Genomic DNA, 13,534 nt, shown 5'->3' with positions numbered 1-13,534 from the left:
TTTTGTTTTTTTGTTTGTTTGTTTGTTTGTTTTTTGTTTTCTTACCAAACCATATAAAGAAATATAAAAACTGTTCTTAGCTTACAGGCTATAGCAAAACAGGGGAAGGGCTGGGTTGGGGGCCAAGGACATAATTTCCTAACTCCTAGCACACAGGGTCACCCACCCCCACCCAGAGATCTCCTGGACACCCATCCATCTCTTTCCTCGAGTTTCTATCTACAGTCACTTTTTGAGATAATTACAATTTCCACATTTTATAGGCACCTGCTCACAAAGCCAACCAGGATGACACCATAAAAAGGGCAGAGTTTTTATGCTCCATGGAAATAAGAGCATAATCCAGGAAGAATTAGCAGCAAAGAAATGGTTGAGCTCCCAGTCTCCTCGTTAAAATAAACACACACACACACACACACACACACACACACACACACACACACACACACACAGTAGTAAACCTGAATATACAACTTTCCCTGTGTCCAGGATCATGTGTTAGTCCTGGAGAGACATATAAACACATGTATAATTATCACAAGCACTTAATCCACCTGTTAAGGCTGTTACAGCCCGAGCTCTCTCGACGGAAACGAGACCACGTAATGTCTCATGACACACAGTGAGTTGGTGCAATCCCGGGAAGAATTCAAATATTCAAATTCATTCAAATAATCACTCCGATGTCCCTGAGCCTCTGTCGGCGGAGACAAAATGAGGTGCGAGGGGCCCTGGGAACCTGGGGTTGCCGCTGGTTCCCAAGAAGGCCCTGTCTCTTAAAGCTTATTTATTTATTTTTGACAGAGAGACAGAGCATGAGCAGGGGAGGGGCAGAGAGAGAGAGAGAGAGAGAGAGAGAGAGAGAGAGAGGGAGGGAGGGAGAGAGAGAACCCAAAGCAGGCTCCAGGCTCCGAGCTGGCAGCACAGAGCCCGATGCGGGGCTCAAATCCACAAACCGAGAGATTGTGACCTAAGCCGAAGTCGGACGCTGAACAGACTGAGCCACCCGGGCGCCCTGCCCCCGTCCCCATCTCTTTATTTTAGCGTCCTCACCTGTGATCTACCCATTCTGGAGAGCTGCTCGGATCAGTGAGAAGAGTGTGATGCAAGAAAGGGAGCGTGCACGGCCCAGAGGAGGCCCCTTACAGATCAGGGACGCGACACTCGCCCCTGTGCCAACACAGCACACATCAAATCGCGTCTCCCCGAGACACGTGACTGCATTCAGCACGTGCCCCAAACTGCGCGGTTCGGGGGCTTGACACAGGTCTCAGTCGCCCTTCCAAACACCGGCCCTGTACACGGTGGGCCTCAGGCTGTGTTGATACCCCTCTGTATCTTTTTTTCACTTTTGCGACTGGTCCCGGTTAGGAGCTGTGCCTAGGATACGGGCCCCTCGCATGGTGAAGGATTAAAATTCTGTGCTGGTCTAGCACACGCAGAGGCCAGGCACGCAGCCTGGGGGCTCTGGGGACGCGTAGCCCATGAGGGCTTGCCTGTGCGGCGCTCACATAACGAACAAGGCAAATGCTACGGTTACATGTGAGTCACTGCAATTACTTCTACGGACACTTACTCCTGAGTGTACGCATTCACCCCCTGGAACACTGGAGCTTTGTGTTACTCGAGCGAGATGCTGGGTTGGATTCCAAACATCACTGTTCCCAAAGCTGGCCGCAGAGCCTCATCCAAACTAGAATTTACTGCCTTTTAACGGCTTTTGCTAAAGTCCACGTCTTCTGAGGAGCACACCACATTCCAGAAGGCCCCTGAGGGACCTTCCTTTCGAGGGAAGCGCAGCATCTTGCTGGTTTCGTCGTGGCATTCATCCGCATCCACGGAGACGGGATCTAGAAGTGATGTCTAAAGGATCGGAATAATCCTCACTCGGAGAGTCTTAGTATCCGTCACATCCGTCACAGTAAGGCACGAAAGAAAGAGAATGATTGAAGACACGTCTGGCCCAGCTTGGCCACTTACAGCCGCGTGTCCCGAGGCAAGTTACGTAACCCCAACGAGCCTGAACGTCCTGGACTCTAAACTGGACGAAAACAGCAAGTGCTTCGTAGGTCACTGTGAGATAAGACTCTGGAAAGTCCCTGAGTTCATGTCCGTCCCTCCCTCTGTTTAGGGAACCCAGATGGATCAGTGAGATACCTTTCTGAACCCTGAGGGAGATGTATAATGTAATCAAGAATTCGTATCACTGCGTGGCGTTTAAAAGGCTTATTAAACGGTGGACTCACACACACACACACACACACACACACACACACACACACAAAGGAAGAAATCAGGTACTCATGATGACTCTGGTTTTTCCACTCATTAAAGTAGTTACCTGTGCAGGTACGACACATCCTTTTGACGGAACTTTCTATCTGGGGTGTCTGGCACGAGGATGACGTGGATTCTCGTGATTTCTAGACTGTCTCCACACTACTCTCCTCATTGGAAATAGCGTGAGCCTGCTCCAGGAAGGGGTTCAGTCTCGCCCCGCCTGTAAGTACACACGGCCAGTGCCGCTCTCCTTCACACCATGAGGGTAGGCTCCAGCCTCCCACATATGGGCCTCCTTGAAATTGGAATCTAGGCCTTCCTGTTGTTTGTCACTGAGGAGGTGGCCCGGGACTTTACTGACCTCCTGATGACAGGATGGGGCAACTCCCAAAATGTTTCTTCCAACCATGGTGGAAGGTGCCTCTTATAATCTCACAGCTTCTAGGTGCCCCTCATCGGTCCCCAGTGAAGTGCAATCAGTCGCTGTCTGGTCGCCAACATCCTTAAGCCTCAACCTCCATTTGGGTCAAATCCTTATTGTATGAAAAACGCACTGGTGGCCCAGTCTGCTTTTACCATCTAGAAATCACAGTAACGACTTGGCTCAAGTATTAGCAGTTCTAGTGGGAACAAAGCGTTCTGTTCGTGTTTGCTAAATACGGACACGGTGGGAACAAGGGCACACAGTCCCTTAAGAGTCTGACTTCGGCTCAGGACGTGATCTCACGGTTTGTGGGTTCGAGCCCCGCGTTGGGCTCTGTGCTGACAGCTCAGAGCCTGGAGCCTGCTACAGATTCTATGTCTCTCTCTCTCTCTGCCCCTCTCCTGCTCGCACTGTCTTTCTCTCTCTCTAAAAAATAAAAGTTAAAAAAAATTTTTTCAATTGTCTCTCTTTTAAAAAAAATAAAAAAATAAATGAAAAAAATAAAAACATAAGCAAAAAACTATTGCCCATACTTGTGGCGTCTGAAAACAAAGAAAATTCATTTTCCCATTATTCACCTCATGTCACCAAAAGGGAAAAAAGCGTGGGATGGTAAAGGTCACAACATTTGCTAACACCTGCCATTCACTCTTTTCTAAAAAGTGCTGGGGAATATCTCTAAGCAGAATCCATTATTATCTTCGTGAGGTATTAGCACGAGGCAGCTGCCAAAATATTTTACAAATGAAGCATACTAGTTACCCAACCCAGCTGCGCTTTTGCTACTGGGTGTTGAATCTCATTCCCTCTGTGAAATAAACACCTTATTCACCACGGAGGAGCTAATACGATTTTTAGCATCTCCTGTGGGGAACTCTCCAAAGACTTCTTTCAGTGAAATGAGTTCCCTTCTGACTATTTGTCCACAAACTTGCTTCATGAGCTGTTAAGGCCTAAATGAGTTAAAGCACAGGAACCCTCTGAATCGGGTGCCAAACGCATAAGGGCTCAGCGCTGGAGATAAACAAGTCACAACAGAGAAGGGATTTTCTAAGACAACGTGCTCTCCACATCAAAACTCCTGGTGCGTATGCAAATCCCTCAGGTGGTATTCTAATGTCTCGGTTTTATCAGCTCTCTCCTTACTCACGATTAAACACAGTGGGATGAATATACAATTTTTTCTTTTACTTTTTAGTAACTACTCAAAACGTCGTTGTACTACTGACCCAATGGCCCAAGATCTGTAACTTGTATACTTTAGGAAAAGACTCCCTGCTGGGACTCGCCATCTAGGTAGATTTGCCTGGCAGGACCACACAATCATCGTAATTGACTGCATGGTAGGTCATGAACTTAGGAGAAGTACATATGGATGGATTCTGAGGTTAGACTGGAAATTCCGAGAACTATAAGAACTGAGGCTTTCATGCACAACTGACAAGGTCCAGCTTCGACCGAATACGGTTTTATCTGTATCGCACAGCATATAATCATTGACATCTCTTTTTCTCTTTTCTTGATAAAACGATTAAACCGTATGAGAAGGCTTAAGGAAGAGTGAGTGAGGTTGGGGGAGCGGGTTGAATTTTCTAACGAGAAGCAGGCCGGCTAATGAGAAAATATTTCAGAATGGTACCCTTACATTTTTCGAATGTTGCTCTTTGGTCTGTGTTTTCTGTCTCCAGAATGTCAAAACAAAATGTGAAAGCTAAATCAGGGTGTACTCATGACTCACCGATAATCAGCTTTGGGAGTGGTTTTTTCTTCATCTATGGAGAATACTTCCTAGTCAATAAAAGAAACCAAGCTGCAGAAAAATGGGCTGGGCTTCCTCCAAAGAGCATATGATTGAGACAAAAGTGCTGGGTATGCAGTGAGTGATCAGAGTTCTACCTTTATGGTGGTATCACCAACCAGCTGGCCAGGAAGGTGGCCACAAGCCTTGGCAAAGGTTTTAAGAGCTGTGTATCAATCGCAATTATAAAGGGGTTATTAGGATGAGCTCTGAATTTTTCTTCCAGAAGTAAAATGCTAGGGTTCTTTTAAAAATATATTTTTTAGGGGCACCTGGGGGGGCTCAGTCGGTTGAGCTTCCAACTTCAGCTCAGGTCATGATCTCAGGGTTCGTGAGTTCAAGCCCCATGTCATGCTCTGTGCTAACAGTTTGGAGCCTGGAGCCTGCTTTGGTTCTGTGCGTCTCTCTCTCTTTCTGCCCCTCCCCAACTTGTGTTTTCGCTCTCTCAAAAATTAAAACAAAAAAGATAAAATAAAAATAAAATAAAATAAATAAAATAAAATAAATAAAATAAAATAAAATAAAATAAAATAAAATAAAATAAAATAAAATAAAATAAAATAAAAAAATTTTTAAGGGGCGCCTGGGTAGCCCTGTCAGTTAAGCATCCCATCCAACTCTTGATTTTGGCTCAGGTCATGATCTCACAGTTTGTGAAGTCGAGCCCCAAGGAGGGTTCTGCACAGGCAGCCCAGACCTGGTTGAGATTCTCTCTCTCTCCCTCTCTCTCTCTGTTCCTCCCCGAGCTCTCCCTCAATCTCTAAATAAATAAGTAAACTTAAATATATATATATATATATATATATATATTTTCAAGTAGGAGCAGCCCAAATAAAAAGTAAATAATTTAAAATTTTAGCTTAGTAAAGAGTTTTAAAATTATATGAGAAAAAAAAAGAAGAAAAACAATTGTATAAGAAGTTACTTGGAAATTTTGTGAATTTTGGCCTAGAGCGCTCGAGTACTGACTGGGCAGAAGGTTGAAAGAATAGAAAGGCTGTGGGTGGGGTGTTACAATTAGAAAAAGTAAATGCTGTGTTTACAAAAGACTTAATGACAGAGTTTGAATGGAGTAAAAAACTATAATTGGAAAATACAAGGCTTTAGTAGCTATAGTTAATTACGGCAAGACCAGATCCTGGTTAAGTTATTCAGCAAATGATTGGTGAGTAAACCAATGCACAGATACATACGTGAAGACTTGACAGGAAACAAAAAGGGGAAAGATTTTAAGAGACCTTCAGGATAACAAAATAGTGTACAATGGGACCACATACGGACTACCAAAAAGTGAATTCAGGTTTTTAACAGTAGGAAATACAAGAAAATGAAAATCATCGCCAACATCTTGAGTTGCTGATTTTGCTAGAAATTGGGAAGACATGAATTATCCACAAATAATTGATTGGGGAGAGTACAGAGGAATGAGGTTATGGGGATAACATCTCAGACTGCACCCTAGGTGATTTATTTAAGTCTCAAAGTAAAGTCTGCAAATGATTTTCAAGGCACAAACCCAGCATACATTACAAAGGAGAAAGGCACACCTGGGGGGCTCAGTCCTACTTCAGCTCAGGTCATTATCTTGCGGTACGCAAGTTCGAGCCCCATGTCGGGCTCTGTGCTGATAGCTCAGAGCCTGGAGCCTCCTTCAGATTCCGTGTCTCCCTCTCTTTCTCTCTCTGCCCCTCCCCCACTCTCTCTCTCTCAAAAATACACATTAAAAAAATTTTTTTAGTAAGTAAAAAGAAAAAGGAAAAAAGTAATTATTATTAGACTGGCCACAGACACTTGGCGGATAAATATCAATATTTTTCATAACAAAACACATAAAGTAGATGTTCACCAGATATTTAAAGCAAATGATCACCTTTAATGATGTAGCATTTGACGTAACCGATTTATGCACTGTTTAGAAAAGCTATACAGTTTTATTGCCAGAAGTTAATATTTGGTGCTGGATAGATTAAACCTGCCATGTTTATGCTGCAGTCATGTTAGAGCAAAATGGACTTCCGGAGTAAATCTGAAATGCAGAAAGAGTTGCTGATAAGGCTTCAAAGGAAGTCAGACGAGCCAACTGGTGGAAGTCATTGCATACACCATGTGTTATCACAAGAAAGTTTTGGTTCAGGTTTTTAGACAGTGGCCCTCTTGCAGAGAGAAGAAATATTTCCATCTCGTGCACTAATTTGTTCTAAAGCGCAAAAATGTTTTGATGATCGAAGAGGCGGAAAAGAGGAACAAGACCAAATCTGCCCAAATAGAATGTTATTGTTAACTGACCTTCCTAAAAAGCTTTATTTCCTATTTATGGAAAGCAAAGGGTGCTTAGATGCCGGTGCGAGTCTGAGAAGGGGCTTGGTGTCCTGTGCCTGGTACTGGGCTTGAGGAGGGAGGGGCCGAGTAGCTCCGGGGGCTCTGAAAACAGAGGGCATCAGGCCTGCTTCTGATCCCAGACAGACCCCAGGGGGGAGGAGGCACAGACAGACCCCAGCAGCTCCTCACAGTGCCAGCTCAGTCACACAAGGGCAGAAATCCAGTTCCCACGCTCCTGGGAATGGCGGAGAGTGTCAAGGATCTTAGCCGGCCTCGCCACACCTCCCCAGAACGGTGCTGGGGGCAGCACTGACCTCGAGGTACCCAAGGAGGGCATGGGGAAGCAAGGAGAAGGGGCCTTTCAGACCGGAATGCACTTGAACTGGACCCACACTAAGGATGAGACAGGAGCGTATCCATCTCAAAAGACGCCCACACATGCAGAGCCATCAAGACAAGGTAAGCACCCCCCACCCCGACATTAGTACTTTGTAGGGAAAAAGGATTAAATTAAATCTTTCTGACTAGCAAACTGATTTAAGTTTTTAAGGCACTTGTTTTTATTTTTTTTTATTTTTTAAATGTTTCTTTATTCAGAGAGAGAGACAAAGCAGGGTGGGGGGGGGGAGAGAGAGAGAGAGAGAGAGAGAGAAAGAGAGAGAGAGAGAGAGAGAGAGAGAACAATCCTAAGCAGGTTCCGAGCTGTCAGCCCAGAGCCCGATGGGGCTCGATCCCAGGGACTGTGAAATCATGACCTGAGCCAAAATCAAAAGTCAGACACTTAACTGACTGAGCCACCCAGGTGCCCCTTGTTTTTAAAGTTCTCCCTTTATAAGAACGATACAAATACAGAAGGTAAAGAAATGATATGAAACGTTACTGACACACAGAGAATCCAGAAGAGGCAGAGATCTCCGTTTGCAGCAATGATGGTCAAGGTCATATACATTTCCTTCCACGGAAACAAGCAGAAAAAAAAAAAAAATGCAAGTTACAACATAAAATAATCTCACTGGAAACATCGAAAGCTGACAAGATAATAAGAAACCACCAGGTTAAAATCTGCCGGAAAGAGGCAAGCAAGCAGGGAGCTACGTTTGTCCTGATAGGGGCAGGTGTGAACTGATTCTCACAACTGATTCTGACGGCCTCGCAGGGAGAGAAATCAGTCAGAAACTGAAGCCCAGAACATGTCCAAGGGAGAAGAATGAAAAGAGCCCTTGTCAAGGTGAGTGGCGGGGGGCTCAGAATCCCCCCCAGCAAGTAAGAGTGCATGAGAATACACCCGCCTCCCACCCCACGCGGAGATCCTGACCGGGGAGGACACTCCACCTGGCACTAGAAGAATCCGGAAAAAGGGGCGGGGTGGGCGTCAGCACTTGTAGTCTACAGCTGGCCCTTGTGCGCCAAACTGCACCTCCAAGTCACCTCACCTGGGTGGTCTGAGACTCGTCAAGTGGGAAATTTAGGTTAAAGTGGCCCCAGGCACGGGCAGAAACAAAAGCAAACTCTCCCCGGAGGAGGAAAAAAAAAAAAAAAAAAAAAAAAGGCCATTCGTCCTAAGCCTCCAAGAATCCCTACAAGTCATTTTTCAGTGGTAATGACAAATACCCAGGCAAAAATAAGCAACCGCGCGCAAGGACATGTAGATAAGACAGGGGGAAGGGGAAATCTCAGAAGAATACGGATCGCCCAAGGCGAATTCATCCTGGGATGAATTCTGTAGGCATTTGTGCAACAGCTACGTGTTGAGCATCTAGTCGGTTCCAGGTTGTACGCCAGGCTGCTGGGCATGCGTGCCCTTTCCGCTGTCACATGAACAAGTCACCCAGGGGACGCAAGGGGAGTTGAAACACCATTATATTTATATATCCATTTGCTTTTGGTGTCTGTGTTTTCCTAAGACTTGCAAGCACGAAGACCAAGGAGGGCCCTTGACTCTTTACTGATAGATTTTGAAATAAGCAGTGATCTCCCAGAGAACGGAGATCGACCTCATCCATTCCGGCCCCCATTCCCCATTCAAGTTACGCCGAATTCACCCCTCAGCAAACCACAGAGCCACCTGCATTAACGGAAAAGGGACAAAAGACACAGATAAGTGTGTCAGGGTGGAGTGCATTTAACTGTAAAAGTCCACAAAAGACGATTTTGGAATCATGGCACGAATTGGACAACATTCATTGTGAGGCAGGTCTGGAAACAGCCGGAGGCACAGGAAGGGTGGAGAGAAGTTAGTCCAATACTGACCGAAGGCCTTTCTTGGTTGGCCAAGGTGGTTGGCAAACCCGTGTTGATAATCCGGACACAGTCCGGTGTGGCCACACTGCTTACCCCCCTTGGTCTCCTGCCCAGCTTTTCACAGTCAGGGTGTGTATTATCACTTCTATACGCCCGCAGCTGTGTGCTCTTATGAAATATTCTGGTGGTTCTTCCATACTCGGCGTTCGGAACAGTAGGACCTGTGCTTTCTGCTCCCCGTTTGCCCCACCAGGACGGTGTAGTGTAGGAACAACAGTTACCGCCTCCGGGGTGCTCGCTCCGGGCCTTGAGCTGTGCGAGATCCTTTTTTTAGGGATCATTCACTCCTCACCAGAATTGTAAGGGGTAAGTGGTCATTACCTCCATTTTACAGACGGGGTACTATGTGCCAAGGATACGGAGGGAACAAGAGCCTGAATGCGAATCCTGACTTGCTCCTGGCGTTCTCCTCCCCTGGAGATGAGGCTCCGTTTGCTGGGGGGGTGCAGGCTGCGGTGCGGGTGAAATGAGATACAGCGTGGCCTCTGGGGGAGCGCTGGTTCCTCCTTCCCTTCCAGCTGGTTCCTCCTTCCTTCCAACGTTTACTCATCTAAAATTCATGTCTTGCCTTGGACAGCATCTCCAAATAGGTCTAAAAGTAGCTACTGTTGGGAAAATAATGTCCTATCGTACAGAATCTTTAAAATAATAAAAGGTAGGGGAGCCTGGGTGGTTCAGTTAAGCGTCTGACTTGATTTCGGCTCAGGTCATGAGCTCACGCTTTGTGGGATCGAGCCTCAAGTCAGGGTCTGTGCTGACAGTGTGGAGCCTGCTTGGGATTCTCTCTCTCCCTCTTGCTCTGCACCTCTCCTGCTCATGCTTGCTCTCCCTCCCTCTCATCAAAATAAAATCAACAATCTTGAAAACACTAAATAAAATAATAAAAGGTAGATCATCTCTTACATTTATGAATAACTCTAAGGTTCCAGTGCCCCTTCACCCCCTCCCCAACCATTGGTTGGTTGGGGCCTTTGGAAAATATTTCCCTATCTCAGTTGTCTTTTTTAGGTCCATTGTCTGTCTCCTGTCTCCAGGACACAATATTATTGTCTGAACATAATAACATTGCCTTGAAAAATGCTAATCCAGGAAATGATGCAAGAAGAAAGAATCAGGCCTTTGCCTTTCTTTCCAGTCCTCTGGAGCGCTCTGACTCCTTCCTTCTCCTGGGTATGTGTGTGTGTAGGGGGGATGTTGGTGGCCAGGCTAGAGTTAAGCCAAGGGACGGAGGGGAGCATTGTGACACACAGCCATCCTTGGTTTTCATGGTAAGGATGTTGAGCCCAGCAGGAATGTGCTACCTTCCCTTTTTAAAGAACACTACATTTTTTGGTCAAGCTTGTGAGAAAATCATCCTCGAGTCTCTCATCCGGAAAATGTGGCAAAAAAAAAAAAAAAATTTGGTGGAGAGAGATGTATTCATCCCAGGATACTGCCTGACACACAGTAGGGGCTCAACAAGTATCTGAAGTTACTGCAGGCGACTGTATATTGAACATCCTCTTAAGCAACGCAGAAAAGAATGTAATGGCTCCCGTGAGTCTCTGAAAAAGCCCAGCCTCCCCTCTAGGAGAGCTTCCTAGAGCAGCAAGACTCACTTCTCAAATAATGATTATTTCAGAGGCCACACACGTGGATATCTTTTGCTTTGGACTGCAAGGTTTCAGAATACATCTTGAGTTAGCATTTAAAGCTTGAGAGATTTCCCATGCATTTAAAGCTGGTTTGGCTGACCCAATCGCATCTATCTGGCCCTTTGGGCACGAGCGCTGGTACCTGGATTATAATCGTGTTGGCTAAATAAAAGCTCAGGAACCCTGCAGCTTTTTCAGGTGTTAACTGAATCCTATACAGAACACACACACACACACACACACACACACCCCAAAGAAAAAAGAGAAGGTTCAAAATGTGTAACCAGAGAAAGCGAAGCCTCTGGTGGTCACGTTTCTACACTCTCTCTGACCACACGGTTCCCAGGATCAGTGTGGAAAGCTCCTGGTCTCAAACCCCACTCGCTCCAGCAGCTCTTGCGGAGTGGGGGCATGAAGGGAAAGCCCACCTACCCCTTCCTTACTAACGCTTGAGGAGGCTCCCTATCAGAACAGGGAAGGAAAGAACTAACCCCCACCCCCATTTGCAAAGCTACCAAGTGCCAGAGCAGCTCATCACTTAAAGGATACCATTCAGAATTTTACAGAAATTAACCGGACTAAATGGGACTAAAACACAAGTGATTTTCACTTAACAATATTTTTAAACATACCACAATACTGAGAGTCTCCCCACTTTTTTTTTTTTTTAATTTTTTTTTTTCAACGTTTATTTATTTTTGGGACAGAGAGAGACAGAGCATGAACGGGGGAGGGGCAGAGAGAGAGGGAGACACAGAATCGGAAACAGGCTCCAGGCTCTGAGCCATCAGCCCAGAGCCCGACGCGGGGCTCGAACTCACAGACCGCGAGATCGTGACCTGGCTGAAGTCGGACGCTTAACCGACTGCGCCACCCAGGCGCCCCAAGAGTCTCCCCACTTTAAAATAGCTCCTATAAAAAGCAGCCGGATCCCATCCCTCCTCCTGGGCCTTCCTGCCAGGATGGGTCGCGTGGTCTGAAACGAGGGGGCCCCCACCCCCTTTCCCTGCAGCCCCTGAATCGCCCCACCAGGCTCCTTCCCCAATTCCTGGCTTTCCACGTCTCCTCCCAGCCCGCCAGGAACAGACCTCAAAGATAGCTCAGTAATAGGCAGTCTATAATCACAGTAATAAGCACGTATCAAGCGCCTACTACGTGCCAAGTTCGAGTCTAACTACGGGAGCGGGGTCAACCCATGCCCCATGCGGTAACCACAGTCATCAACCTGAGGCGTGCAGCGTGGTGAGGACGGATGCTCGGCAGTCAGACTGCGGGCTGGGACCTACGGAAGGTTTGCAGACCACCTGGTGTGGCCCAAACGCCTTCCGCAAGGCTCCTCCCAGGTCCGGAGTCAAGGATCACAGCTGCCATTTTTAGGATGCAAAATTAACAGGAGCCCCTACTGCTGAGTGAGAAGGGAACTTTTCTCTTTGACAAGCCCTCTATCTCCCATAACGGGGCGGGGGGGGGGCGCAGATTAGTTCCGGACAAAACCGAGCCTCTAAAAGCAGCTAACCCGCCGAGCCCAGGAACCCCCGGGCCCGGAACCGATGCCACCAGGGAGCTGACTCCAGCTGGAGGGCTAAGCGCTGCGGGTGTAGACAGCGGCAGCTTCCTCCGTGAGGTCTGTCATTAAAGCGCACTCCGAGGAGGCTGCGTGGACCAAGCCCCGGTGGCTGTCGCCGACGGGCGCCCAGCGACCAGACCTGGCGGCACCGGGCTGGGCTCAGCCCACCGCCCACCCCAGCGGCGCGGAGCTCACACGGAAGAAAAGGCGGGTCCCGGGAGGCCCTTGGGGAAGGGAGGAAGCGTCCTGCCTCGGCCCCTCTCCCGCGCCCCGGACCCGCCGCGCAAGCTCCCGAGGTCGCTGCCGGGCGCGGCGACCCCGAGGGGCGCAGGTTCCCGGAGGCGCTGGCGGGGAGGGCCGCCCGGGGGTCCCCCCGCTTCCCCTCCCCTCCCCCTCCCCCGCGCCCCGCGCGCTCGGCGGAGTGGGACGCGGGGCCCCGGCAGGCGCGGCGGGGGGCGGGCGGCCCGCAGCCTACCGTCTTCTGCTTCTTGACCCCCGACATGCTGGCGGGCCGGGCGCTGCGCGGCTCCGGGAGCGGAGGCGCGGGGACGCTCCGAGCGCGGCGGCGGCGGCTGGGGCCCGGCTCCCGGGAAGGAGGTATAAAAGGGCTCCGCAGACACGTCGCACTTCCCTTGACCGGCCCCCTCCTCCCACTCCTCCCCCCGCCGCGCTCCTCTCCGCCCCGTCGGCTCCGCCGGCAGCGCCCAGCCCAGGGGACCCGGCGGCCGTCTGGGCGGGGTCCCGGGCCCGGCCCCCCGACTCGCCCAGCCGCTGCGCCCGCGCCAGGCCGGGGTCAAGTTCGCCCTGCCCGGGCCACTCCCGGCGGCGGCCAGGGCGCGCCCCCGCCGGGAAGGATTCCCGCCTCCGGGACCGGCTGCGGGGCGCCCGCGCGTGGGCAGGGTCCTCGGTGGGCACCGACGGCCGGCCCCGCTTCGCCTCCGCTCGCGGCCGCAGCCGGGGGGGAGGGCACGCGCCCTCTGCTTCGCGCGCCCCCGCGAGGGCATCAAGGCCTGCTTTCTCCCCGTTTTACAAAAGAAGCAATCGAAGCTTTCAGACTTTCCCGAAGGTACATTCTGAGGCCGGGGGATTCGGACCCGGGCGGCCGGCCTCCGCAGCCCAGGCTTTCTACCCCAGCGTCCTCGAGCGTGCTGCTAAAATCCAGAGGCCAAGGTTCGCCTGCGCCTTTGCGCCCGGCACGGTGCTAAGGGCTT

The 13,534-nt window shown here is 49.3% G+C and overlaps 1 protein-coding gene across 1 annotated transcript in view; it reads right to left on the bottom strand.

The window, feature by feature from the left end:
* The window catches only part of PAPSS2 (3'-phosphoadenosine 5'-phosphosulfate synthase 2), a 72,042-nt gene extending 59,217 nt beyond the window's left edge, over positions 1-12,825 (bottom strand). Inside the window, exons 1-2 of the mRNA XM_047088558.1 lie at positions 12,799-12,825; positions 1,753-1,863 (exon numbers count right to left, since the gene is read on the bottom strand). Of these exons, the coding sequence (XP_046944514.1) occupies positions 1,753-1,863; positions 12,799-12,825 (138 nt within the window). The remainder of the gene's footprint in view (positions 1-1,752; positions 1,864-12,798) is intronic.
* Positions 12,826-13,534: the final 709 nt, after the last annotated feature.

This window comes from Lynx rufus, unplaced genomic scaffold, assembly GCF_022079265.1.
Source record: "Lynx rufus isolate CCGP_SWC_20201006 ecotype Redwood Valley unplaced genomic scaffold, mLynRuf1.p SCAF_25, whole genome shotgun sequence".
NCBI classification, from domain to species: Eukaryota; Metazoa; Chordata; class Mammalia; order Carnivora; family Felidae; genus Lynx; species Lynx rufus.
The sequence above is the reverse complement of the archived record's forward strand: the minus strand, read 5'-3'. Positions and strand labels throughout refer to the sequence as shown.